Source organism: Saimiri boliviensis, chromosome 17 (assembly GCF_048565385.1).
Source record: "Saimiri boliviensis isolate mSaiBol1 chromosome 17, mSaiBol1.pri, whole genome shotgun sequence".
NCBI lineage: Eukaryota > Metazoa > Chordata > Mammalia > Primates > Cebidae > Saimiri > Saimiri boliviensis.
Genome location: NC_133465.1, coordinates 10,289,014 through 10,315,401, shown reverse-complemented (window position 1 = coordinate 10,315,401; position 26,388 = coordinate 10,289,014). Strand labels below are relative to the sequence as shown.

The window sequence follows — 26,388 nt, the reverse complement described above, 5'->3', positions numbered from 1 at the left end:
CCAGGTTGCCAGCTGGGGAGAGCATTCTAGAAACATGCCCCCACCCACCCACCCCATACAAACTAGACTCCACTCTTTGAATGTTGGGTGTTACTTAGGATCAGCCCTGGGCTGGGGACTTTTCCTGCATTACTTCCTTTAATATCACCAGAGTTATGGGAGCTATGTTTATTCAGTAGCTTTACTAGAGGTGTTTAACGCCAGGCTTTCTGGGTAAGACCCACGTGAGTAAGAGGTAAAGTTTAAACCAAAACAGAACACCTTAGACGCCATTCAGCACCTGCTGCAAATATTAAAAATCCTCTTTGGGCTGGGCTTAACGTGCAGGGTGGAAATACTGTACTGATTTGTAGAGAGAAATAGTAACAGGCAAAGGGACAGAAAATGAGTGAGAAGTGAGATGCTGGGAGTTTCATGTATGAGTCGCTGGGTAGAATGAAGACAGAAGGGAGGTGTTGTCCAGTAGAACTCTCTGTGACAGGACAAGCATTCTTTCTCTGCGCGTTCCAATATGGTAGCCGCTAGCCACGTGTGGCTATTGAATTCTTGGATGTGGTTGGTATGCCCCAGGAGCTGAATTTTTCATTTAATGTAACTTAATAACTTTTTAAAATTTGGGGAACAATTTTTAATTTACAGAAAAGCTATAAAGACAGTACAGTAAGTTTGTGGGCGCCCTTTACTCAGTGTCCCCAGCTGACATCTTACACAGCCACAGTATATTTGTCGAAACCGTGAAATTGACATCATGCGTTACCAGTAACTAAGTGTGAGACTATTCGGCTTTCCTGAGTTTTTCCATTCATGTCCTTTTTCGGTTCTAGGATCCAGTCCTGGAAATCAATTTGCATTTAGATTTTATTTAAATTTGATTTGTTTGAATTCAAATAGGCACCTGTGGCTTTTAATGTCAACAGTGCACATGTGGAAAACCAATTCCTTTCTTAGCCTCCGGGCCTGGGGTGTGCATTGAACTTATGTGTTTTTCTTAAGGATAAAAGAAATCTGTTATTTATTGAGGTTGCCCTGGTGGGTGGTTGTGGGAGTGTTTCAGGAAACTTGGGTTCAGGATCTGGCTTTGCTCAGCCCTGGGGCTTGAGCCCACTGAGGGATCATCCTTAGGCCTCCAGGAGCCATAGGGAACCCAGATTAAAGGGGAGAGAGCTAGTGCCTTTGCAGAGGCTGAAGGGCAAGAAGGGCCTTCCTTTGAGCCTGAGGAGCTGGCCAGGGGTATGTTTAGGGAGGCAGCTGTGCTTTCTCTGAGCAGGGACTCTCTGGAGAGGGGGCTCTGGAACCCAGAGCCTCACCCTCATGCACACCTCCTTCTCCAGATCAGGAAGCCCCAGAGCAGCTCTCCTGTCTTCTGCAGGAGCAAAGAAAGACCCTCACTTCTTGTGGAGTTAGCCAGTCTCGGGTTCAGAGCAGCTTTCCCAGGGCTCTTAGATCTCACCATTGACTTCAGGGAAGGTTGTAACACCCTCTGTTGGAAAAAGTACATGTTCCCTTAGAACCAGTGTTCTTGCTGGCTGAGGCTCCTGGGACCTTACAGAGGCCTGTTTAACCTCTGATGTCCTGGAAAACAGCCACAGGTGTTTAACTGTTCACAACCATGTGAGAAAATCTTCGATCAGTTCTGCCTTTGGGAATGCAGTTCACATCTTAGACAACCAGGAGAGACAGTGAGGACCAGGTGGCCAGAGAGAAATTTCTGGAACAGAAAGCTGTTTATGTAGAACTGCTCCTCTAAATGCGTTGGGGTAGACACTGGATAGTCCTGAGAAGGTGAGCGTGGTGACTGAGGAACCAGCGAGGCCTTTCAGGGTGTGGTGGGAGGAAAGAGGCTGTGATTATGCCCTGGGCCATCAGACCCGATGAGCACAGAGCTGCCCAACTTCAAACCTTGCATTCCTATGGCCATGGCTGTGTGTCCCAAAGTGGGTTTCGCGGTAGTCCTGCTGTATTTCCCCAAATGGGTCCTATGTCATGTGCGTGGAGGGATGCTGCATGCTGTTGCCTTGAGATTTCAAGCACCTATCAGCATATTCTAAAAGGCCTACTGTAAATAAACTCAATCGGAATAATGGGGTGTTTGTTCCTACATTCTCTGGACCGTAACACTCAACCTTTACTATTACTGCGTAACACTTCCAATACACATCCTGGCAGAATTGCTGTCCCTTTTAATACACCTGGGGAAACATTAGGCTGTACCATGTTTACTATGTGAGAGATGGGTAAGGAGGATGTGTGGAAGGAAGGAAAAGGGGTGAGAAAGGAGGAGGGAAGTACTATGGGTGGAAGGAGAAAAGGAAGGGGGAAGGAAAGGGATGGGGGGAAAAGGGGGAAGAGGGGAGAGGAGAAGAGGGAAGCGAGAATTTCAAGAGCCAAGGCCTCAGCACTCCCAGGTGTCTTGTTTGGTTTTGAGACAGAGTTTTGCCCTTGTTGCCCAGGCTGGAGTGCAATAACGTGATCTTGGCTCACTGCGACCTCCGCCTCCCAGATTCAAGCAATTCTCCTGCCTCAGCCTCCTGAGTGGCTGGGATTATAGGAGCACGTCACCACGCCCGGCTAATTTCTGTATTTTAGTAGAGACCGGGTTTCACCATGTTAGGCTGGTCACGAACTCCTGGCCTCAAGAGATCTGCCCGCCTCAGCCTCTCAAAGTGCTGGCATTACAGGCGTGAGCCACGACGGCCGGCCACCGGGTTTCTTAACTTTGAGGAATGAAATGACGTTTATTCCAGAGACAGGAGAAATGAAGCCAGATCTACAGGAGGTATAATGAGGGGAGTGTTCATGGCTGATTTTCTTACGTTCTTTTGGGTTCTTCAGGGAACAGGAGAATGGGGCTCCGAAAATGGGACTTTCTCCAGCAGGGATCCGGACTGGGATGTGGAGATCCTGCTGGCCGGCGAGCCCTGGGCGGCAGAGCTGCAGGCTCTTTGTTGCTTAGCCTTTCTCACTAACTTCTCATGTTCTCCTTTGTTCTCGGTTTCCATGTACTTCTCCCTACCCAGACCTCCCTCTCCTCTTTTCTACCCAAATATCTGTCCCCTCCTCTCACTAGACGCCTCCTAAGCCCTCTCAAGCTGCTTAACTGCCCATAAGGAAAATGCAGCGTGTGGGTGCCTGTGTGTATTATTTATATTTGAGGCTGCTAAGGTTACTAGATAGAGCAATTAGTTCCCTTTTTAAAAATCTGCAAAACAGCTGAATTTGGCATTTGCCTTTTTTTCTTTCTTGTATCTCCAGACTGAATTATGTTCCCTTTATGAGTGATCCTTGACCAGCTTTATTTTTCCTCCTCCGGAGGCTGGAGGCCCCAGAAGCACCCACTTCTGGCCTCATTTGTTTTGTGGCTGACCCTGGGTGAGCCGGGAACCCTGAGGACAGAAAACACCAGTGAAGAATGCTCCTGGGTGAGGTTGCCGGGAACTTGCAGGCTGTCACTGTCTAGATCTCCACTGAGATGTGTTCTGAATGTGCCTGGGAGTCTTCAGGTGACACACAGCCGGACAGGGTGTCTGAGGAGAGCTGCAGCGTGGGGAGAAAGGGTCAAATGGAAAATTATGTTTTCTTTCCTAGTAATTGTTTTGACACAAGCAGTCATTAGCCATCAGCTGACAGACCAGAACTGAAGTGAGAACAAGGGATCGGATTAGGGGCAAAATGTCTCCGCTTTAGACAGTTCCTGGTGGTTGTGAGTGTGGGGAAAGGGGAGAGCGCAGAAACTGAGCATGCATTTGGAGGGTCTGGGGAGGGAGTCGGGGTCTCCCCAGGAGCTGGGACAACCTTGGTTCACGGGGACCCAGTGTCATCAAAGAGAGAGATTTATTACCTACTCAGATAAATCTTGTGTATCTCCTTGTCAGCAGATTAAACATGCTTCATTTGTGTATGTGTTTGATTTTAAGATCAGGGTCATGCTGGCTTTGTAAAATAGACCTGGAAGCCTGCCACACATTTCTGTGCATGGATATTTCTTTCTTGAGTGTGTGAAAGAATTTGCCCATAAAACCATCTGAGTCCAGTGCCTTTTGTGGGGAGGTCATTTGCAAAGGTTTTACTTCTTTTTGGCATCTCTTGAAACTCCTTTGATAATTTGAATCTTATAGGAGGTTTGGTATTTAAGAGGTAGAATTATAAATCATATGTTCTTGCATTAAAACATTTCTACCATAGGCTGGGTGCAGTGGCTCACACCTGTAATCCCAGCACTTTGGGAGGCTGAGACTGGCGAATCACTTGAGGTCAGGAGTTCAAGACCAGTTTGGTCAACATGGTGAAACCCTGTCTCTACTAAAAATGCAAAAATTAGCCGGGCATGGTGGTGGGTACCTGTAATCCCAGCTACGTGGGAGGCTGAGGCAGAAGAATCCCTTGAACCTGGGAGGTGGAGATTGCAGTGAGCCGAGGTCACATCACTGCACTCCAGCCTGGGCAATGAAGCAAGACTCCATCTCACCAAAAAAAAAAAAAAAGTTTCTACTATATTTGTTTTGCCATTGTTTTCTTTGTGATCCCTAATTCTGAGCATCTGTGTTCTCTTTCCCCCTTAAATTGCTCTGGCTTACCTGCTTTTTTTTATTGTTATGATACATACACACACACACAATCAGCAATGGTTTGCTAACGGTATCCTGCTTCCTGACTCATTAATTTCCGCTGCCACTTTCCTGTTCCTTTCTCCTGATTTCTTTTGGCGTGTTTTATTGGCCTTTGAATTTTTTCCCCAAAATCTTAAGTTGAATGTTTAGTCCATTTATTTTTGTTCCTTTGGGTTTGGTAATGAGATAATTAAGGCTGTGGATTTTCTTCCAAGTATAATTCAGACCTTATCCCATTTGTTTTGGTATCTCTTTCTTTATTATTTTCTAAATATTGTGTAATTACAGTTTGAAATTCCATTTTGATCTGGCATTATTGAAGAGGTCAGTTTCTTACATTTCCAAGTGTTTAGGAGTTGGGGGATGGGGATCTTGTATCTTTATTCTTTCATTATTAATATCTACTTTTATTGCTTTCCTGGTCAAAGAATGTGGCCTGTGTTTTTTATGCCTCTTGCCATTTATTCACAGTTTATTTGTGGCTTAAATATGGCCAACTTTTTCAGTGTCCCAGGGCTTCCTGGCAGAAGACGTTATCTTTGTTTGTAGGATGTGATGTTGTCTACATCCATCTCAATCAGCCTTTTAAATTAAATTATTCAGGTCTTCTTTATCCTCCTTGCTTTTACGTGTTGATCAGTCCTAAACTGAAAACAGTGTCCTAGGTTTTCTGCTGTTGTTTTTAGGTTTTTCAGTATTTGTGTTTTACCCATTTTAGTTCTATGCTATTTGATAAATAAAATGTCTCAACTGTCTTGCCCTCATTGTGGGGTGTATTTATCATCAGGCTCATGTCTTTTCCTGGCTTAGCTTTATGATGGTCAAAGTGGATTCTCCTTGGCGCCCTCAGCATTCTCTCTGATGCTGCTGGAATTGTGGCCTGGTCTCTTAAGCGGCCTTCCTAGCAGGTGGATGTTATCTGCACTTGGCCGACTGCCTAAGGGGCATGGGTGTGGCCCTGCAGGGTGGATCTGTTGTTTCTTGTTGCTTCTCCAAGCTTCCGCTGCTCTTGGGGCCTGCTGTGTATCAGTTTTCTATTTCCTTGATATGTGTGCAGCTACCTTCTTCTGGGATGGTGGGGGGGGGGCAAACCCTGTAGATTAGGGAGAAACCCAGCTGCCCACAGGCACGTGGCTGCATGTGGCCCTGCCTGGTGCTGGAGTTTTCGCTGCAAGCGGTGGAAATGGGGTACCGCCCCGGCATGAGACGGGTTCTCCGTGGAACGGCCTTCATCACCCCATTTCCCAACGCTTACGTCCAGCCCTTGCCACTCCAAATTAGCAGGTGTCGGCAATTTTCAGCCGTATTCTCCTGTGCTTCCTGCCACACGATCGCGTTTTCTCCAGAAGAATCATGAGTTGGACATAGATCTTCTTCCTCCAGTCTGACCCGCACTCTGTATACGTATTGGCAATTACTTGAAGCCTGGGTAACGGGGATGGTGTGTTGTCCTGGTCTCTAGAGATCATGCAGGCTTGTGGTTCCTGGGGACTCCGTTCAGGAATGAAAGCCATGACCTTCCCCTACTGTTGAGCCATGACCACTCCCCGACTGTTTTGAGACAGGGTGTCACACTCTGAAGTGTGGGCTGGAGTGCAGCAGTGCAATCCCGGTTCACTGCAGCCTCCCCCTCCCGGGCCCAGGCTATCCTCCCACCTCAGCCTCCGGAGTCACTAGAACTACAGACATGAGCCTCCACACCCAGCTAATTAAAAAATATATATATATATTTTGTAGAGACGAGGTCTCACTGTGTTGTCCAGGCTAATCTTAAACTCCTGGGCTCAAGCAATCCTCCCTCTGCCTCCCGAAGTGCTGGGATGACAGGTGTGAGCCACTGCATCTGGCCATCCCACCCTTTTTAGTTTTTTTAATTTTTTTTTCTGTTTTTAATAATAGAGATGGGGTCTCACTATGGTTGCCCAGGCTGGTCTGGAACTCCTGGACTCAAGCGATCCTCCTGCCTTGGTCTCACAAAGTACTAGGATTACAGGGCTGAGCTACCACACCCCATCTTTCATCCTTCCCTTTTTTAAACAAAGTGCTTTATGACTACTTACAACTTTTGCAGTTATCACTTTGTTGGATTTTCACACCAACAAAGTAGGTCAGGAGACTAGCTAGAATTATCCCCATTTTACAGGTGCGAAAGCTGAGGGTCACTGAGGAGAAATTGCTCCTCTAAGCTTATGTAGTTATATTCCTACGAGAGCAGTACCACCTGGGAGCCGAGACCATGTGGGTCCCACTGTGAATTCTTGTTGTCGGGAGCATGCAGTGGTGTTGAGGCTTGAAACCATCCATAGTGGGAGTGTGTTTGGCACATAAATTGGCACATCCTACATATCAGGGCTCCCCCTGTCCCTTGGAGAGAAGGTTTATCAGAAAGCTTTGGGAGCATGGGTGAGTGTCCCCCAAGAGACATAAAGTTTTAAGGGTAGAATTTTAGAACCTCAGATTATGAGTCTTGTTTGTTTTTTGAGATAGAGTTTCACTCTTGTTTCCCAGGCTGGAGTGCAATGGCGTGATCTCAGCTCACTGCAACCTCTGCCTCCTGGGTTTAAGCAATTCTCCTGCCTCAGCCTCCTGAGTAGCTGGGATTACAGGTGCCTGCCATCATGCCCCGCTAATTTTTTTGTATTTTTAGTAGAGAGGGGACTTCACCATGTTGGCCAGGCTGGTCTCAAACTCCTGACCTCAGGTGACCTGCCTGCCTCAGCCTCCTAAAGTTCTGGGATTACAGGCGTGAGCTGCTGCACCCAGCCAGATTATGCATTTTTAATTCTAGAAGAACAGTAACTCAAGAATGAAGTGCATATGCCCATCTCGGCTGTTAATTGACAGAGCCTAATTTCACGGTGACCAATCGATTGAGTCCTCTTTCCAGTCTGCTCACATCCTGCTGCTCTGAGTTTGAGGGTGGAGAAGTTACTAAGAGAGATGAGGGAAATTGTAGGAAGGTGGTGGAGGGCCCCCTGCCCCAGCTCTGCAGAGGGAGGTTAGACCTGTGATTGGCATCTGTAACTACCGCTGATGTGGTGTTTGTAGCAACGGCAGCTGGACCATCTCAACCTCACCTCCTGTTAGGCACATTCCTTTTGCTGTCGGGTTAAAGAAGAAACTCAGTCCCCTGAGAATTTGCTGATTTGGGTGCTGAGGATTAGAGAGAGATCTTCAACCCATTTCCAGCTCTGCAGATACAGATAAGTCCTGAGGGATGGTCTTTGTCATGCAAGACCTCTCAGAGGTGGGAAAAGGGGCTGCAGTGGACGAAAGGCAGGGGTGCCCATCTGTGGCCCACACAGCATCTGAGCCGTGTCTCTGTCCCTGCAGTGAATGGATACCACGCGTCAGGGACCCCAGCGCACCCTGCAGAGACTGCCCACATGAGTGTCCGAAAATCCACCGGTGATTCCCAGGTAAGGGGTCCTGTTAAGGGAGGTATAGAGGTCGCTGCCTTTGCAGGCCCAGGAAGGCTTCATTTAAGACAAGTCCATCATGGGGGTCCAGGTGGCTGCAGCCCAGTTCTGCCCCCTCAGGTAGAAAGTGGTTGCTGTATCTGGGTTATTTCAGTGTTCCCTGATGGAGAGAGGGTTGGATGGTTGTGGTTTGTTGGTTTTCTAGAAGTTGAGGGCGGTTTGGAGGAGGGGCTGACGGTGATGGGGTTGAAACCACTGGGACAGAGAGTTCCATTCTGTGGTCTGGATTCCCGATACATGAAACCTATGTTTCCCATTCCTTTAAGAGTATGGATGTGCCAGACCATTTTCCTTGTCTCTACCCCACCCCTCCCATGCCCAGACTGCCCAGAATGGAATTTAGTAAAATTTGATCATCTCATTTGATAAACTAGCATAGAGACCGCTATGGGATGGAAGGAAATGGGGGTATGTTTTAGGATTTCCAAACAACTTTCTCAATCTCCATCCCACTTGATGCTATGCAAACTTGTGAATTAGGCATCAGTAACATTCCCATACTAAGCATGACATCAACCAAGGTCCAACCAGTTATATGACCTGCACAGGCTCACAGGATTACTCACTGGTCAGCCTGGACCTTGATGCCAGCTCTTACGGCTCTTCTAGTTACATTAAGCTGTGCCTAAAAAACTGAGGACTTGCCTTATTTAGTCTACCCATGAATTATCAAGATGTTCTTGATGAAGCTTCCAAACTCTAGCAACGTCTTCCAGGCATTAAAATACCAGAACCCTGGGGGCGATGATGAAAATGATGACAATCACGATCACTGATGATGATCCTGATGCTAATATTGATGATGATGATGACAGCAGCTGCGTATGTAGTGGATTCTAGGTACCAGTCACTGAAAGAAGGAAATCTATACTTACCATGAGGAAAAATGGCTGGAAGAAAAATAAACTGGAGTATGGATGGTGATTCTGTCTGCATCTGAGACCATGGTTCTTAATCAGGGGACATTTGGCAACATCTGGGGCCCCGTGGGCTGTTAGTATAATCAGCTGAAATGTGACACTCAGCTCTAACATGGATGAGAGTGTTAATTTGGGGGAACATTATTAGGTTGTTCTCTTAGGAGGGCTGAGTGCTGGGCTCCAATTAAGTTAACTCTGGAAAAGAATTTGAACCTCCATGTAGGTCAGAACTTGTTAAGTTTTGATGGACTTAGAGTGAGCTGGGCCTCTTGTTGAAATGCAGATTCTGATCCAGGAGGTCCAAGGTGGGGCTTGAGGTTCTGCGTTTCCGGCCAGCCCCGAGGTGATGCTGACCCTGCAGGTGTGAGACCACTCCTGAGCAGTGGACTGGCGGTCAGTAGCACACAGCTGGCTTGACAGTCCCCTTTTCTCCGCTGCTCACATCACCCGTCATGAATCAACCTGGCTTTGTGTATTTGCTGCTGAGCTCCCAGCTTGCCTTCTCAACACAGATTCTGTCAACCTGTTTGAAGTGAAACTTACTTGTCTCCTGACCTGAGAGTCTTTCTGAAGACATCAGCCTTTATTCTGATGTGGTTCAGCAACAGCGACAAAACTCTGGTGCTGCCCTCGGTATCATCAGGAAGAATATTAGAAACAGCTCCCCACCCTCAAAATTTGAGGAAGAATGACTTTCATCCCTAATAGACCATAATCACCCCTGAAATACTATGAAGTTGTTACTCATCCATTTTAAAGGATGGACACTGATCTAACCAGATATCTCAGAAGCTGGCTTAACAGTGTGCATTATAAGCCATCGACACAGGGGTTTCTCCTCTAGTGTCTATTCTTGGGGTATCTTGAGGGATTCTGATTTATGTGCAAGCTGTTCATTCAAGCATTATTTATAGTACCTTAACACTGGACCCAGCCTAACTGTCCTGCAACAGGGGATGGGTCAATGGGATTATGGCGCTGGAGGTTTGCCAGTGATGCTATGCAGCCATTAGGAAGCATGCTTCTAAAGAGAATGCAGTGATTTGGGGAAATACTCACAACATGATATAGAGTAGTAAAAGTAGGACACGCATTGCGTACATAGCCGGTCTTATTTGGGAGAAGGAAATCTATACTTACGTGAGGAAGAAGGACTAGATGAAAAATAAACTGGCGAATCGATGGTGGCTCTGTCTGCGTCTGAGACCGTGGCTATCGATCAGGGGACATTTGACAATGTCTGGAGACACTTGGATTGTCACACCTGGGGCAGGGGTGGTACTGGCAACAAGTGGGTAGACACCAGGGATGATGCCAAGTCTCCCCCAATGCACTGGACACCACAGCAAAGAACTGCTCAACTTGAAAACATGAATTGTGCCGAAGTTGAGAAACTTTGGTCTAAGATCATGGGTAATTCTGTTTTCTTTACGCTTCTCTTGCTATTTTTCACATTTCCTAAAATGAACACATTTTGCTTGTATAGAAGACAGATACAATTTTTTATTAAAAAATAATAATAAAAGCTACGAAGTAGGTACCGATATGGGGCATTCAAGAGAGGAGAGCCCTGGAGACTCAGGCCCGGGTAGGCGGTGGCTGCCTGAAGACAGGCGGATTGAGTCACATTGGGTTTGGACGGTAACCTTGGGAGCTGAGGCGTCATCAAGGTAACAAAAATAAAGAATGCAGTTACATGGAGAGGGTGAATGTGCACTGTTCACCAGTCCCAGGACCGTGAGGTAGAATGTTATTCCTTTAGGCTGTGAAAGGGTAACATTTGGATATAAAAAGCTACTACTTTTTTTCAGTTAAAAAAAAAAAAAAAAACCAGGAAACAGGTTCTCCCTGTGTTACCCATGCTGGAATGCACGGGCTGTTCACGGAGGCGATCATAGCTCACTGTGGCCTCAGCTTGGAACTCCTGGGCTCAAGCAGTCCTCCCACCTCAGCCTCCAGAGTAGCTGGGACTGCAGGCACAGGACGCCATGCCCGGCTAGCTACTACTTGTCCTGGTTTGTGAACCTGCAGGCTGGTTATTCCAAAAAGGTGCCAAGAGTGAAACATAGAAAGAGGTTAAGGAGGTTTGGTGTTTACAGAGAGCACTACCCATGAAGGGTTCCCCAGGTATAGACCACACTCCAGCATGCAGACGAGTGGATTCACCGTCCCAGGCTGTCAGTTACCACTCGTAATAATTACACTTAAACATCAATGAATGAATGAGCAAAGGAACCAGTGCCCACTTGAGTTGCCGGGAGTGGAGTGGATAAAAGTGGCATGTTCAAGGTTACTGTGACGAAACCTAGACTGGAAAGCCCCAGATCTCAAAGCCCCATTGAGATCTCTTTCCACCCCCTAGGTAGCTGCCCCTCCTTGAGCAAGCTGATCAGGAAGATTAGAACGTTGGGGGGGAGGGGGAGGGCAGGCCCAGTTTCCACGGACACCAGTAGCGTGTCCCCACCATGCTGTGTCGTGGGGAAAACTGATAGTGGGTGCCCCACGGTTTCTGAGGGTGCCTGCCCCGTTCCTTCACTCGGCCCTGGGAGACCTGGGGGGGTGGACACAGGTGGCGGTGGTCTGGTGCCACCCAGTGGAAGGTTTCAATTCTGTAGGCCTGGGGCAGTCAGCTTGGGTGCTGGATAAATGCAGCCCACCAGATTGCAGGGCAGAGGCGAGGGATCAAAGGCTAATTGTCTTTTTTAAAAAAAACATATTTCACTTGAAGTTCTGGGATACATGTGAAGAATGTGCAGGTTTGTTACATAGATATACCTGTGCCATGGCGGTTTACTGCACCTATCAACCTGTCATCTAGGTTTTAAGGCCTGCATGCATTAGGTATTTGTCCTAATGCTGTCCCTCCCCAAGCCCCCCACCCGCAACAGGCCTCAGTGTGTGCTGTTCCCCTCCCTGTGTCCATGTGTTCTCATTGTTCAACTCCCACTTATGAGTGAGAACATGCGGTGTTTGGTTTTCTCTTCTTGTGTTTGCTGAGAATGATGGCTTCCAGCTTCATCCTACAAAGGACATGAACTCATTCTTTTTTATGGCTGCATAGTATTCCATGGTGTATATTTGCCACATTTTCTTTATCCGGTCTATCATTGATGGGCATTGATGGGTTGGTTCCAAGTCTTTGCTATTGTAAATAGTGCTGCAGTAAACATACGTGTGCATGTGTCTTTATAGTAGGATGGTTTATATTCCTTTTGGGTATACTCAGCAATGGGACTTCTGGATCAAATGGTATTTCTGGTTCTAGATAAAAGCCTAATACTCTTGCTGCCTTTGCAAAATGACATCCTAGCGGGTCCCCTTCCTTCCTACCCACCAGTGCCTAGGCCGTTTTGTGATCTACCTTTCAATTGTTCTGGCTTCTCATGAACTTCCTAGGAAGACCCTCTAGACACAGGAGAGAGGAAAGAGAATGGCATGAAGGGCTTGGAAACTTAAGGGGCCCACTGGAGCATGGAGTTCAAGTGGAGAAAGAGGTGAGATGCTAAATCTCCACCACCTCCTACCTAGCTCGATAATTCAGTAACACGTATTCTTAGGTAACACTTTAGGTCTTTGTCAGGCACTGAAATGTAGGGGTTATCTCGCCCCTGCCTCAATGAAGGTTTATAGCTGGTATGGGAGAAAGAGGAGATAAATGATGATACAATGTCAGCAGTGATAAGGGCTGGAGGAAGTGGATGCTGTGAGGATCCAGCCTGGTGGTGGAGATGTCAGGAATGGACACCTTAAGAAAAGATACCTATTCTAAGACTGCAATGATGAGCAAGGGTTTCGCTTGGCAAAGAGGTGGGGAAAGAATAGCTTTCCAGGGGAGGGAGCAGCATCGTGGATGCCTGGAGGCAAGACAGGGAAACCATGTTGTTAAAGAACCCGTAGAGCAGGCATAGGGAGGGTGGGAAATGAGGCTGGGGGAGTCTGTGCAGGCCTACCATGAGGAGCTCAGGTGGTATCCTAACTGTACTGGGAAGCCATTGCGGGGTTTTGTGTGGGATCCCACCTGCCGAAGGGATGGGACCCAGATTATTTGCAGGGAGAGGAATGGGCTGAGAAGGCGTTTGGAGTGGAAGGCTTGCTGAATCTCTTGTGAATGACCCACTCCAGTTTACCAAGCACTTGCTGTGTGCTATCACCCCCTGCCAGGCCTCAGGGTGATGCAGAGATGCCCAGGTGGGGTGTCCCGACCCCTGCACAGGGCTTTAAAAAGTAAATGGAGGAGAAGAGTTCTCTAGAATCATAGGCAAAAGAAATTTAAAACAAATATTCTTATTACAGGCATTTGCAAACCTTTACAAAAGTAGAGGGAATAGATAATAAAGTACCACAGATCTATGAATGAAGCCCAAGGATTATTGGCCTTTGGCCAATCTTGATTCATTCGTGCTCCCGTCCCCTCCCCCAATCCCCTTGCCCTCCACCATCCAGATTATTTTAAGGCAAATTCCTGACTTACTGTTTTAAATGCAAATATTTCAGAATGTATCTTCCAGGGGGAAGATATAATGATGATACCATTATCATATTTAAGAAAACATTAATTCAGTAAATCAGATTAATATAATCTGATATATATACTCCAGATTCCTCAATTGTCTCAAAAAATGCCCTTTTTTTTTTCTTTTTTTTTTAAGAGAGGGTATTTCTTTGTCACTCAGGCTGCAGTACAGTGACAGCATTACAGCTCTGCATCCTAAAACTCCTGAGCTCACGGGATCCTCCCACCTAAACCTCTCAAAGCACTAGGATCACAGGCATGTGCCACCCCGCCTAGCCCCCAGATCCCTTTTACAGCTGCTTTTCTCCCCAGTCCAGGATCCGTTCAAGTTCACACACAGATACATTGGTTGCTGTGTCTCTTTAGTTTCTCCCTCTCTCTATTTAAAACTGCTTTTTTGAGCTGTAATTCACATTAACCGTACAGTTCATCCATTTAAAATGTACAATTTCAGTGGTTGTTAGTATATTTACATCATCAAATAAATTTTAGAATGTTTTCATTACCCCAAATAGAATCCCCTGAAGACTTAGGCAACTCTTAATCTACTTTCTATCTCTGTGGGTTTGCCTCTTCTGGCCATTTCATGTAAATGGCATCATACTCTCTGTGGTCTTTTGCATCTGGCCTCTTTCACCTAGAATTCCAAGGTTAATTCACATCACAGCATGGATCAACACGCCATTCCTTTTTGTGGCTGAGTAATATTCTGTTGTACAGATAGAACATTTCATCCGAGTTGCTCCATCAGCCTCTTTGCATCTACACGCAATCTCTTACGCCTTTTTTATTTTGTTTTTTGACACCTTGACTATTTTTGAGGAGTCCAGATCGGTCGTCTTGTAGAATAACCTACATTCTTGATCTGACTGTTCTCTTAGGCTTAGGTTCAGATTCTGCAGTTTGGGCAAGAATACTGGTCAGGGCATGTGGAGTTCTTAACTGCATTGGAGGCTCAGCCACCCAGGTTAGCACTCTACCCACAAGACTCCGTTTGAACGCTGGGTCAAGGTGGTGACTGCCAGATTCCTCCTTTGCAGGGGCATTTGCATTTTCCTTTTCTAATTTGTCAGTCATCTCTGAGGTGCCAGTGTAAGACCCTGTGACTATCCTGTGCCCTGACAGTCTTTCCATCCGCTGCTTTGAGCATCCATGAGGATCGTGGCCTGAATCCTCTTGGACACTGGGGTTTGCAAATGGTGGTCGTCCAATTTCTTGTACATTTTTCACTGGCCTTCTTCTATAAGAAATGTTCTCTCCCTTCCCCTTTGGAGTTAGTCGTAGGCATTCATTCCTAGTTGTGCTCAAATTGTCCCGGATTCAGCCTGTGGGAGACCCTTTAAGCTATTTATTTTCTTTTGTTCTCTCTCCATTATTCTTTTTTAAATGCATTTCAGGTTTTGGGGTACATGTGAAGAACATGCAAGATTGTTGCATAGGTACACACATGGCAGTGTGGTTTGCTGCCTTCCTTCCCCTCACCTGTATCTGTCATTTCTCCCCATGCTATCTCTTCCCACCTCCCCACCCCCCTGTCCCTCCCCCATTTCCCCCCAATGGACCCCAGTGTGTAGTGCTCCCCTCTCTGTGTCCATGTGTTCTCATTGTTCAGTACCCATCTATGAGTGAGAACATGTGGTGTTTGCTTTTCTGCTCTCGTGTCAGTTTGCTGAGAATGATGGTTTCCAGGTTCATCCATGTCCCTACAAAGGACACAAACTCATCGTTTTTGATGGCTACATAATATTCCATGGTATATATGTACCACATTTTCCCTATCCAGTCTATCATCGATGGGCATTTGGGTTGGTTCCAGGTCTTTGCTATTGTAAACAGTGCTGCCATGAACATTCGTGCGCATGTGTCCATTATTCTTTGAATACTTTCTTACCTCTCGGGACTAGAGGATATTCCAAATACCTTGCATTTGGAATTAGTACCAAGGAGCTTGTGGTAATATTTGGAGACCATTTTCTAGCTAGTAGGTGTTGTCACTGTGATGACATGTCATTCCTTCTGGGCCCTTTCAGTGGAGCATTATGAGAGTATGTGTGTCACGTGTGTGTACGTGTGTGTGTGTGTGTGTGTGTGTGTGTATGATGCATGCATGTGATATGTATATGAAGTTGAAGTAGTAGGCACAGGTTCTCAGCAGCACAGGCAGAGCCTGAGACTGCCTGTGACCTACCTTGGTCCTCAAGGGTTAAAGTGAAGCACGGCTAATAGAGCAAAGACCAGAGAAGGTGCCGACACCCACACATGGAACACCCACCCTCAATGCCATTACTTGTGTTTCTATCCTAGCCAAGTTATAGGGAGGAGGTGTGACCTCTGTGTTGATCCTTATTCTGCAGAGATTTATGCATAGTGGTCCCAAAATACATGTTTGTGGTTGATGGAAATCTTTTTTGCCCTCCTGCAAAGACATGGAAAACAAGATACTGTCTCAGGTCTCAAAGTGGGGAGATGGCGGAAGATAGAGGGACGAGTTGTGCAGGCTTGGGTTCTAATTTCCACTTCTCTGTTTACGAGCCATGTGACCCTGGACAGTTTTGCTTCTGCAAGCCCCAATTTCATGATCTGTAAAATGGAGTTGATGTCATTTCATTTGCTGGGGTTGTAAGGATGAAATGAGATTAAATATGTCGGACAGCTAACCTGGAGCCTGCCGTAATGAGCAAGCACTCGTAGGCAGTAGCTCTTGCATTGCTCTGTAAGGATTTTTTTTTTTTTTTTTTTTTTTTTTTTTTTTTTTTTTGTGACAGAGTCTAATTTTTGCATTTTTAGTAAAGACAGGTTTTCACCATGTTGGCCAGGATGATCTTGATCCGCTGACCTCATGATTCCCCTGCCTTGGCCTCCCTGGATTACAGCAACTGCGCCCAGCCACTTCTCCCCTCTTAGTTAGCTCCCCATCACCAACTTCATCAGCATCGATAGGTAGACCCGAAGGCTGTTGCCAAGGCTGCTGGAGTGCTGCTGTGTGGTGGGGGGCTGCAGTGGGAGCATGGTGGTAATGGTGGTAATGTGTCCATGACAGGAAGACAGACTCCTGCAGACAGCAGAATGCATCCCAGAGGCTACTCTTTCCCCTTCCTGGAAGGTATTTGCTTGGCTAGTGTCTGTACATGAATGAACCTATGGAGAGAGAGAGACTCCTATTCCTGTCTCTTCTTGGTGACCGGTACCTCCTCCCATGTAGCCTCTGTTTGCCTTCCTCCTTCGGCAGTTTTGTTACGTTGCTGAAATTGGCAGAGCTGACACCTTGGGAAGGTATAGGGTGGGCCAGCTGGATGAGATGAGGCATTAAAAATGTCTGGCCGGGCGCGGTGGCTCAAGCCTGTAATCCCAGCACTTTGGGAGGCCGAGGCGGGTGGATCACAAGGTCGAGAGATCGAGACCAACCTGGTCAACATGGTGAAACCCCGTCTCTACTAAAAAAATACAAAAAATTAGCTGGGCATGGTGGCGCGTGCCTATAATCCCAGCTACTCAAGAGGCTGAGGCAGGAGAATTGCCTGAACCTAGGAGGCGGAGGTTGCGGTGAGCCGAGATCGCGCCATTGCACTCCAGCCTGGGTAACAAGAGCGAAACTCCGTCTCAAAAAAAAAAAAAAAAAAAAAAAAAAAAATGTCTGTGGAAGCTGTAGTTGGCCATGAAGTTGACTCTGGCTGGGAGCCTGTTGGGGTCGCTAGAGGAGTTGCCCTAAACAGAGGGACCTCAATGAACCACAGAGTAGATCACATCTGTGTGCCTCCGAGTGAGGTCCACAGATTCTGCAAATCAGAGATGCCGGTGCCACCTGGGACCCACTGGATCAGGCCCAGCAGCTGGGACTCTATTTTGGACACTTTCCTCCGTTGATTCTGATGCACCTCAAAGCTTGAGGACCAGAGATAACCTATCCATTTTACAGATGAAGAAATTGAGGCTCAGAGAAGTCAGTTCTTGGGCCTGGGTCTGAAGGCTGGTAATCATTGTCTTGTCTGTGAAACTGATGCTCTGTAAGGTTCCTTTTTGCTAGGCACCCTAAGGATATCAGTTTTCCTGAGGTGACTTTGATTAGCAACCCAAGAAGAACTGTATGGGAATAAGGGAATGAGACCTTAGCAGGGACACACTCAGGCTCCCTGATTTGCCTAAATTGCTGATGCATTTCTGAGGCAAAGGCTGGCCCTCACCTGTAGATGGTCATTCAGCCAGGTGTCCAGGGTTGTGCTGGCCTGCGGGGTGGGGTGCCCTCCACCCCAAGCTATTGTTTCCCTCTTGTTGGAGAAGCCCCTCCATGCTTTCTCTGGCCTTTTTCTGTAAAGTGACAGCCACTTCCCCACATTCTACTGAGGAAAGAGTAAGGCCAGGCCGGCTGCAGTGGCTCACACCTGGAATCCCAGCACTTTGGGAGGCTGAGGCGGGTGGATGGCGTGAGGTCAAGAGTTTGAGACCAGCCTGGCCAGCGTGATGAAACCCTGTCTCTACTAAAATTACAAAAATTATCCTAGTGTGCTGGCAGGCACCTGTAAGCCCAGCTACTCAAGTGGCTGAGGCAGGAGAATCGCTTGAACCTGGGAGGCAGAGGTTGCAGTGAGCCTAGATCACACCACTGTTCTCCAGCTTGGGAGACAGAGTAAGATTCCACCTTAAAAAAAGGAAGAGTAAGGCTGTGCACAAGTCCTGGGGCACATGTGTGATGGCCACCTGCAGTGCCTGAGGGAGAAGCCTGCATTCCAGATTGCTTTGTGGGTCAGGACAGAAGACACCCTAGGTCCTGCTTGGGGATCTCTGGTATTGAACCCCTAACATAATTGCTAATAGAACGATAGAGAACTGGAATCAAATATTCTCTTTAGAGTTGTAGAATAGTAGGACACATGTGACCTCTTCCCCTGGCAGTCCTTACTTTTCTCTACTGGAAAGATCCCAGGACTTTGGCTGAGGACCCCAGGGCTCAGAGGTACTTGGGACTCTGGTTTTCTTGCTGGTGATGGAAGGCGTCAAAAGGCAATCTAAACACTGAATGAAAGCTGAAAGTCGGCTTGGCTGAGAAATCCCTCCTGGCTCCCGGGGTTGGGGGAGCAGCGAGTCGGGGAGGTGACCCAGCAGTGCCCCAGTGTACATCATGTGTATTTGGGTTTGATGTTTGGGACCCAGGGGGTTTCAGAATAAAATGTCGCGTGCTGAGTCTTCAGTGCCAGGAGGTGGTGGCCTTAACTCTCTTCTCCCCAGTGGATTCCGCGGCTTCAGGCAGCAAGCGGCCCGCGGAACATTCACCAGCAGAGGGCGGTGGAAGGGTTAACTCCCCATATCGCAGACTGAGAAAAGAGGAGGGGAGACCTGCTTTGGAGCAGTTCTCTCAGAGCCTGTGCAGGAGGCTTCCTGAATTTGCCTTCAGCCTGAGAACTGGGTGTGGGAACCGCATGGGGTCAGGGAGACCCCTGCCTGCCCTGGCCCAGAATATGGTGACTTAGGAGTTGGCAGCAGGCTGAGCATCCCTAAACTCCCCCAGCGCCTCCACTCTCAGGGAACCTGAATGGGGGGAAAAAATGTCCAATATGGAGAACAGCTTTGACGATGTTTCTTGCCTGTCTCCCCAGAACCTGGGATCCTCATCACCAAGCAAAAGGCAGAGCAAGGAAAACACCATCACAGTAAGTACCTCCCGAGGGGCGCTCCTAGGGTTGGGCTGTGAACTGGGGCGTGTGGCTGGGCTGTTGCCATGGCGATGTGGACCGCCAAGCAGAAGTGATGCCCAGCCTGGAAAGGGGGAAGTTCCAAAGCTGGGATTTCGCTGAAGTTCCTCATCCACGCCCCCCTCCCACCTCCCCTTCTTCTGTCGATTTCACATTTCACTTCTCTCCTGGTGAACAAGTAGAAGGAGGGTGGCTGGGATGATGCAGAAGCCATTTTTTCAGGGCAGGAGGGGAAGGTACGCATGCGGGAGTGAGTTGAAGGGGGTGGACTGCACTCAGCACAAGTGATGTGACGTGTAAATTACAGCCACGGCAGGGTTGCTTTTGTGCGGGGTAACTTCAGGAAGATGTCAAAGTTAAAAGCAAGAGAAAGTGCTCTAAGAATAGAGTTCCTAGGAATTCCTGATGAGAGCAGGCAGCTTCTGCCTAGAGTGGCCAGACTGCCTCCCAGGGCACTTCGTGTTGCCCGCCAAGTCCCTATGTGGAGATGAGGGGGAGCCCCACGCCCACCTCCACTCTTCATCCCTGTGCTTGGGGTAGGTGGGGCTAGACATCATTGTGCCCTGATGGGCACAGACCTGAGAAGTGTGGTCCCAGGTTTGCTATTTTAGGACAAGTGCAGGAGAGCAGGGAACAGGGGATTGCTCTCTTAGACTCCAACTCACACAGCTCTGAGCCATTCTGACCACCCCTGTAGAGACAATACCAAGAATGGGTGCATTTCCCTGCTCCATCCAGGCTGCACATCCTGCTTTGGGAGAAAAAGTTTAGGTAAACAATTAACAATAACAATTGCTGCTATGTTTGTGTGCATTTATTATGCACAAGTAGTATCCAGGTGGCTCATTTAATTGTCCGTTAGCTATATGAAGTGTGAGTCATAGAATCAATATAGTATAGCAATGATGAATGTGGGCTGTGAAGTCATTCAGTTATATGAATGACTGTGCAGCAGCCTGGGGTACGTTTCTTGATTTCTTCCCATCTCAGTCAATATCTATAAAGTGGGGAAATGGAGGATGGTCTGTGCTTTAGGGATGGTGTAGGGACTAAATAGTTCCATCCATGGAAAGCACTTAGAACACAGCCTGCACATAGTAAGTGCTCTGTACCCACTACCATCGCCCTGTTTACAGATGAGGAAACTGAGACACAGAGCAGCACCTTGCTCACGGTCACTAGTGGGAAGCATCAGGATTTGAAATCTATGCCCTTATCCACCACAGTGCCCCTTCTGAATCTGGTGTGGGTACCTTGTCTCATGAGCTCCTTTGGACGCCCTGTGCTGATGGAGGGTGCCTCCAAGGGCTGGGCAGAATGGCTCAGCCCGCTTGGACTGGGGGGTAGCAGCAGCCTCCCTGGTGGAGCTGATGGAGCTGGTGGGGAGGGGGTGTGGGCAGGCCCAGGTGCAGAGTTCCAAAGGGTACAGTGCCCATCTTCAGATTGCCACAAAATGCTCCAGAATGCTGGGGCACAGCCAGAGCTCTCCAAAGTCTTCTGAAATACATTAAAAGGAGGAGAAGGAGCAAGAGGTGGGTGGGAGTGGGAGACATATTTGAATTCTAGAAGAAAAACAAAAATGCAAAATGAAAAGTATAGTGTTAGGTCTTGGAGGGTTGCCTTAAAGGCACTTAGCGATGGTGCCCAGCCCACGGGGTGGGGCACCTGCTGGGCTCCATCTCACAGCCAGAGCTTTGGGTGTGGTCAGAGTGGGTTGAGAAGGACCCTTGTTGGGACCCCACACCTTGTCCATCACTGCCTTCCCTGTTGCTCCTGCTGACCCGTATCATTGCTTCTCATGAGGGAGTCTGCAAAGTGTATTCTGAAGCCTCCAAGACCTTCGTTTAAAATGCACATTCCTGGATGGAATCCCAGACCAACAGTTGTTCTCTCTGGGGACAGACTGGAGGGTCTGCCTCTGAACCAGTGCCCCCAGAGGTTTTAAGTAAACACTCATGCCTTGGAGAATTTTTTGCCAAGGAAACTGAGCAAAGGAGGGACTGACCAAAGGTCACAAAACAAGTTTAGAGTAGAGCCCAGGACTTGAACCCGGGTCTCGTGGCTGCCAGCCCAGGACACCTCCCAGTGTGCTACCTGGCCTTGGCCCTGGCCCACGTGTCTCCAGGCCTTGGTGCCCTTTCCCTTCCACACAATACTCCTCCCCCACGCCCAGCCTCTTCCCCTGGGTTCTGATATTCTAGAGTTCATCGTTTCCCAAGAAGGAGACACTCAGGGGAAAGGGATGGCTCAGGTCTCAGGAGGCTGGGACGTGAACTTCCCTGTCCGTAATGTGCAGGGATGAGGTGAGCCACTTCCCATGCTATCTGATCCACGGAGCAGAAATTTCCGGGCCTGGGCAGCAAAGGGTGGTGGGTCCGGAGCAAGAATGAAGCCGGACTCTGAAGCTCCTGCTTCTCTACCCGTAGCCCGGAGCTAGTTTTCAGGGACAGATATGTGGGCTCGCTGACAGCAGCAGGCAGGGGCTGGCAGCCTTGCTTGGTCTTATTTCCGCTGTCTCCATTGTGGGCTGGCAGGTGGAGGGTGCTGTTTGATTGGGAGTGACGGGTGCTCACGGCAGCTCACAGCCCTTGGCACAAGTGTGAATGCATCTGAATCTAGAGGGTTTCAGAAATGAAGACAACAAAGCCACCCGGCCACACTGTCACCTGGAAAGAGGAATTTGGGCACTCCTGTGATCCTCAGTGTCAGGGCTTCCCAGCATAGCCACAGAACCCTGGGTGGGAGCTCAGGGGCTGGAGGTGAACGCCTGGGGTAGTGTCGTTTCTGTTCCGCAGAGCTCCAGGGCTGACTTTTTTCTCTCCCATACCCTCCCAGATCAGCTTTCCTCTGGGGGAAAATTCAGAGCCTGTTGGCTTGAGCCCTGGGTTGTCAAACCCCCGTCTTCCCTTCTCTGCTGCAGGCAAGCTGGTCAAACAGGCCGTGCAAGGAGCTGTGGCCTCTGCTCCCCACAGGGAAGGGGCGTGCCTTGGGGCTTCCCTACGTCAGACCCCTTGGGTGGGTCGCACGTGTGTTCAGCGGCTGTCACACCACAGCCAGGTGGTTTTCTGGCTTCTGTGTCGTCCTGCACACCCCTCAGAGAGCTTCTGGGAGGCAGCTGTTGTGGTTCTGGCTGCTCCCATGCAGAAAAGCCCTGGCAGGGACCCCGGCTGTACAGTGGTCCCAGCAGTTGGGGAGGGGTGAGAGTGTTACTCCATTTCCCTGAGGGTTGGAGGAAACAGAGTTGGTACAAGACTGAAGAGGCAGCTGGTTGAGGACGGTGGTCTCAGAAGAAGTGAGGGTGGGACTGCCTGCTGGAACTTGCCCTGAGCAGTGCCCGTGGGGAGACGTGCCCCACTCCCGGCTCCCTCTTGAGCACCCTTCCTTTTGAGCCCCTGCCTTGGGTGGGGACCTGGCACATTTACACCTCAGTGCGTTGGAAAGGCTGAGCATGACAGGGACTAAGAGCCTAGACTAGAGCCAGCTTGCGTGGGTTCAGACCTGGGGTCCACCATTCCGTGCACAAGCTGTGTGATCTGGCATAAGTGACTTAGCCTCTCTGTGCCTCAGTTTCCCCATCTGTAAAATGGGGATGATCATAGCACCTGCCTTGTGGGGCTGTTGTGAGGATTCAGTGAGCTAATACATGTACAGCACTGAGAACTGTGGGTGCCACATTATTTGCTTTTGTTGAACAAACAGAAAGTGACGGTGAGGTTCCTGCTGTGCCTGGGAGGCCTTGGGAAGAGAAGAGGGTCTTTCCAGAGGTGTAGCTGGACCCTCATATTAACCATATGGACAATGTCACCCGGGGGGGACAGGAATCCACACCTGGAAAGTTCTGTCCCACCTTCTCTTCCCACATTGGGCTTTGGAGCACCACAGGATGGAGCTGTGTGGCCCTCCCAGCCCTTCCGATCCAGGGACATAGGAGCCTTTACTTTGAGGTCTGGAGAAAAATGGTGGCCCAGGAATTAGGACGCTGGTTCTAGACCCTGCTCTGCCACTTAAATAGTGAGCTAGAGAGTTAAATGCTCTGTGCCTCAGTTTCCTCATCTGCGCATGAGCTTGCACTAGACCGTTGCAGATAAACATGGAGGCTCCAGTTGCCTCCAGGACATCTGTGCACACACAGCTCTGACCACGCCCCTCTGCTGCCACTGCCTCCCTCTCTCTGAAGGGACTGTTCCCCCATCTTCCATCCCAGTGGATGGAGACACACTTCCTCTCCACCCAGGCCAGTCAACAGGGTTTCTCAACCTCAGCACCATTGGCATTTGGGGTTGGATGGCACTTTGTTGTGGCGGACTGTCCTGTGCACTGTAGATATTTATCAGCTTCCCCAGCCCCTACCTACAAGAGGCCAGTAGCATCCACCCCGGGCCCCACCCAGCCGTGACACCAAAAATGTCTCCACATTGCTAGATGTCCCTGGGGTGGGGGCAAAATTGCCCCTGGATGGGCATCACCATATTAACTTCACGGTGCTGCCAAGGCTCCCTGTAGGGTATCCCAGGTTCTTTTAATGCCCTCTTGACTGTGCTGCTCCCAGCTGCTATCATGACCCTCCCCCAGCCCCCATCACTGCAGATTTCCCTGGCGGCCACAGTCACGTTCTGCCTCCAGTGCGTCCTCTGTGCTGCCGTGGAGGTGCTCGTCCCCGACAGCAACCTGATGAATCGCTACTCTCCTGCAAGGTGCTTCCATAGTTCCCAGTGTCCTGCTGCCTTCAGGACAGACCTTGGCACCCCAGCAAGGCCCCCTCTCACCTCAGGCTTGTCTACTCCCTGACTCTGAGCCCCAGCCAGACTGAGCAACACAGTCCCCACCTGTGGGGCATATCCTCACATCCTGGGTCCTTTTCCTTTCTGCAGTACCCTTCACCTTCCCACCCCTCTGTCTGCATGGGCCTTACTATTACTACCTAAATCTCACCACCTCTAAATTCCTACCCTGAGTACCTAGTCCTTCCAGTAACCTCAGCACCTCAGGCTTACTCTTTGGTAGATTTATCCCAAAGAATTACAGTGACTTATTTATGAGACTCTTGAGAGCAGACACTATGCCTTACATCCCTAGCCTCCAGCCATTACACCAAGAAACATCTCCTGAACACCCACTATGTACCCAACACTGTACCAGTGAGGAGAGAAACTACAGAGAAAAGATGGTCCCATCCCCTTGTAGAGCAGGCTGTCTGGCAAGGAGGAGAAACTTTAAATAAACCACCATGAGAAATATCATTATAAATGTACGCATGCAGATTGCTGGGAAGATCTGGCATAGCGCGTGGCACTGAGCAGTGTTTCGATGGATGTTCGAATGGGAAGTGGATGAGCAAATAGCCCATCACATAGCCTTGTGGTTGAGGCTTGAACTCTGCAGTCAGCTGGATCTGGATTTGGACACTTAGCTTCTGTGATCCTTGGTGTTCTCATGTACGATGAGGCTGCTCTTCCTTCCCTGTGGAGTTGCTGGAAAGAAGAAATGAGAATACATGCAAACCCCTCAGGTGGGTGCCTGAGTCGGGGCTCCCCTGTAGGAGTGAGGATTTGGAGAAATCCCAGTGGGCTTCCTGGGAGGGAGAAATCCCAAAACCAGAGAGGACAGAGACAGTGGCAGGCACCTCAGGGCTCCTTCTGAGGACTGGTGTCCTCAAGGAGTGGCAGAAGCAGCAGGGTGACGAGTCCTTAATGAGTCCCCACATCCTGCTGCCTTGACTCTTCAGCCCCAATCTGTTTTCTGTTCCTGCCTTAGTTTGCTGAGGATAATGGCCTCCAACTACATCCATGCCCCTGCGAAGGACATGCTGCTTATTCTCTGTAATGGCTGCATAGTATTCCATGCTGTCTGTGTACCACATTTTCTTTATCCAGTCTATTGTTGATGAGCATTTAAGTTGATTTCATGTTGTTGCTACGGTGAATACTGCTGCAAGGAACACACACATACATGTCTTTATGCAGAAAGATTTATATTCATTTATAAATCTATACGTAGATATATACCCAGTAATGGGACTGCTGGGTCAAATTATAGTTCTGTTTTTAGTTATTTGAGGAGTCACCACATTGCTTTCCACATGGTTGAACTAATTTACACTCCCACCGACCATGTATAAGTGTTCGTTTGTCTCTGCAATCTCGCCAGCACCTGTTACTTTTGACTTTTTAACTATAGCCATTCTGATTGGCATGCAATGGTATCTCATTGTGGTTTTCATTTGCCTTTCTTCAGTGATTAGCGGTGATGAGCATTTTTGCATATGCTTGTTGGCTACGTATATGTCGTCTTTAGAAAGGTGTCTGGGCTGGACACCTGTAATCCCAACACTTTGGAAGCTGAGGCGGGTAGATCACCTGAAGGTCAGGAGTTCAAGACCAGCCTGGCCAACATGGTGAAACCCCCATCTCTACTAAAAATATAAAAATTAGCCAGGCGTGGTGGTGTGTGCCTGCAATCCCAGCTACTCGGGAGGCTGAGGCAGGAGAATCGCTTGAATCTGGGAGGCAGAGGTTGCAGTGAGCTGAGTTCGCGCCATGGCACTCCAGCCTGGGCAACAAGAGCAAAACTTTGTCTCAAAAAAAAAAGAAAAATAAGAGAAAAGTGCCTGTTCATGTCCTTTGCCCACTTGCCATGTAGGATCTTAAGAGCAGGGCTCTGTGGCTTGTTCATCTTTGTGTCCTCCATTGTGGTGGGCACAGGGTCTTTCCCAGGGGCTGCCCCTGTCCCTGCTGAATGAATCATGAATGCTGGTTCTCAAAGTGTTGGTCCCCAGATCTTCAGCATCACTTGGCTCCAACCCCATCCAGAGCTCCTGAAGCAGACGCTGGGGCTGTGGGACCCAGACACCCATGTCCTCTAGGTGACTCTGGGGCATGCTCATCCTCAACTCTGGGACAGGAAGGGGACTGGGTAGTACTTAGGCGGGTCGCAGCTCTCCTCTGGACTTCCATGGCCTTTTAGATGGTTGGCTTGGAGCCAGCCAGGACGTGTCATTGAAGGGGCTGTCCTTGGTACCATCTTCCCATCTGGCTGGCAGGGTCTGTCTGCACAGGCCTCCTGGGGTGGGCGGTAGCATCTTCACTCTGAGGGTAGGTCACCTCGGGAAGATTCTGGGGAACAAGGCTGGGCAAGACCCGTTTCCCTTCCTGCCTGCCCACCTTTGGCCAAGCCTCTTCCTGA

General features: G+C 48.8%; 1 protein-coding gene across 6 annotated transcripts in view; it reads left to right on the top strand.

Moving 5' to 3' along the window:
- The window catches only part of GAS7 (growth arrest specific 7), a 283,465-nt gene that overhangs the window by 216,062 nt on the left and 41,015 nt on the right, over positions 1-26,388 (top strand). For 4 of the 6 annotated variants that reach the window (XM_003929241.4, XM_074388173.1, XM_003929240.4 and 1 more), the window contains exons 4-5: positions 7,941-8,026; positions 19,111-19,164. In XM_003929241.4, the coding sequence (XP_003929290.2) occupies positions 7,941-8,026; positions 19,111-19,164 (140 nt within the window). The remainder of the gene's footprint in view (positions 1-7,940; positions 8,027-19,110; positions 19,165-26,388) is intronic. The other 2 variants (XM_074388172.1, XM_074388174.1) reach the window with 1 other exon arrangement.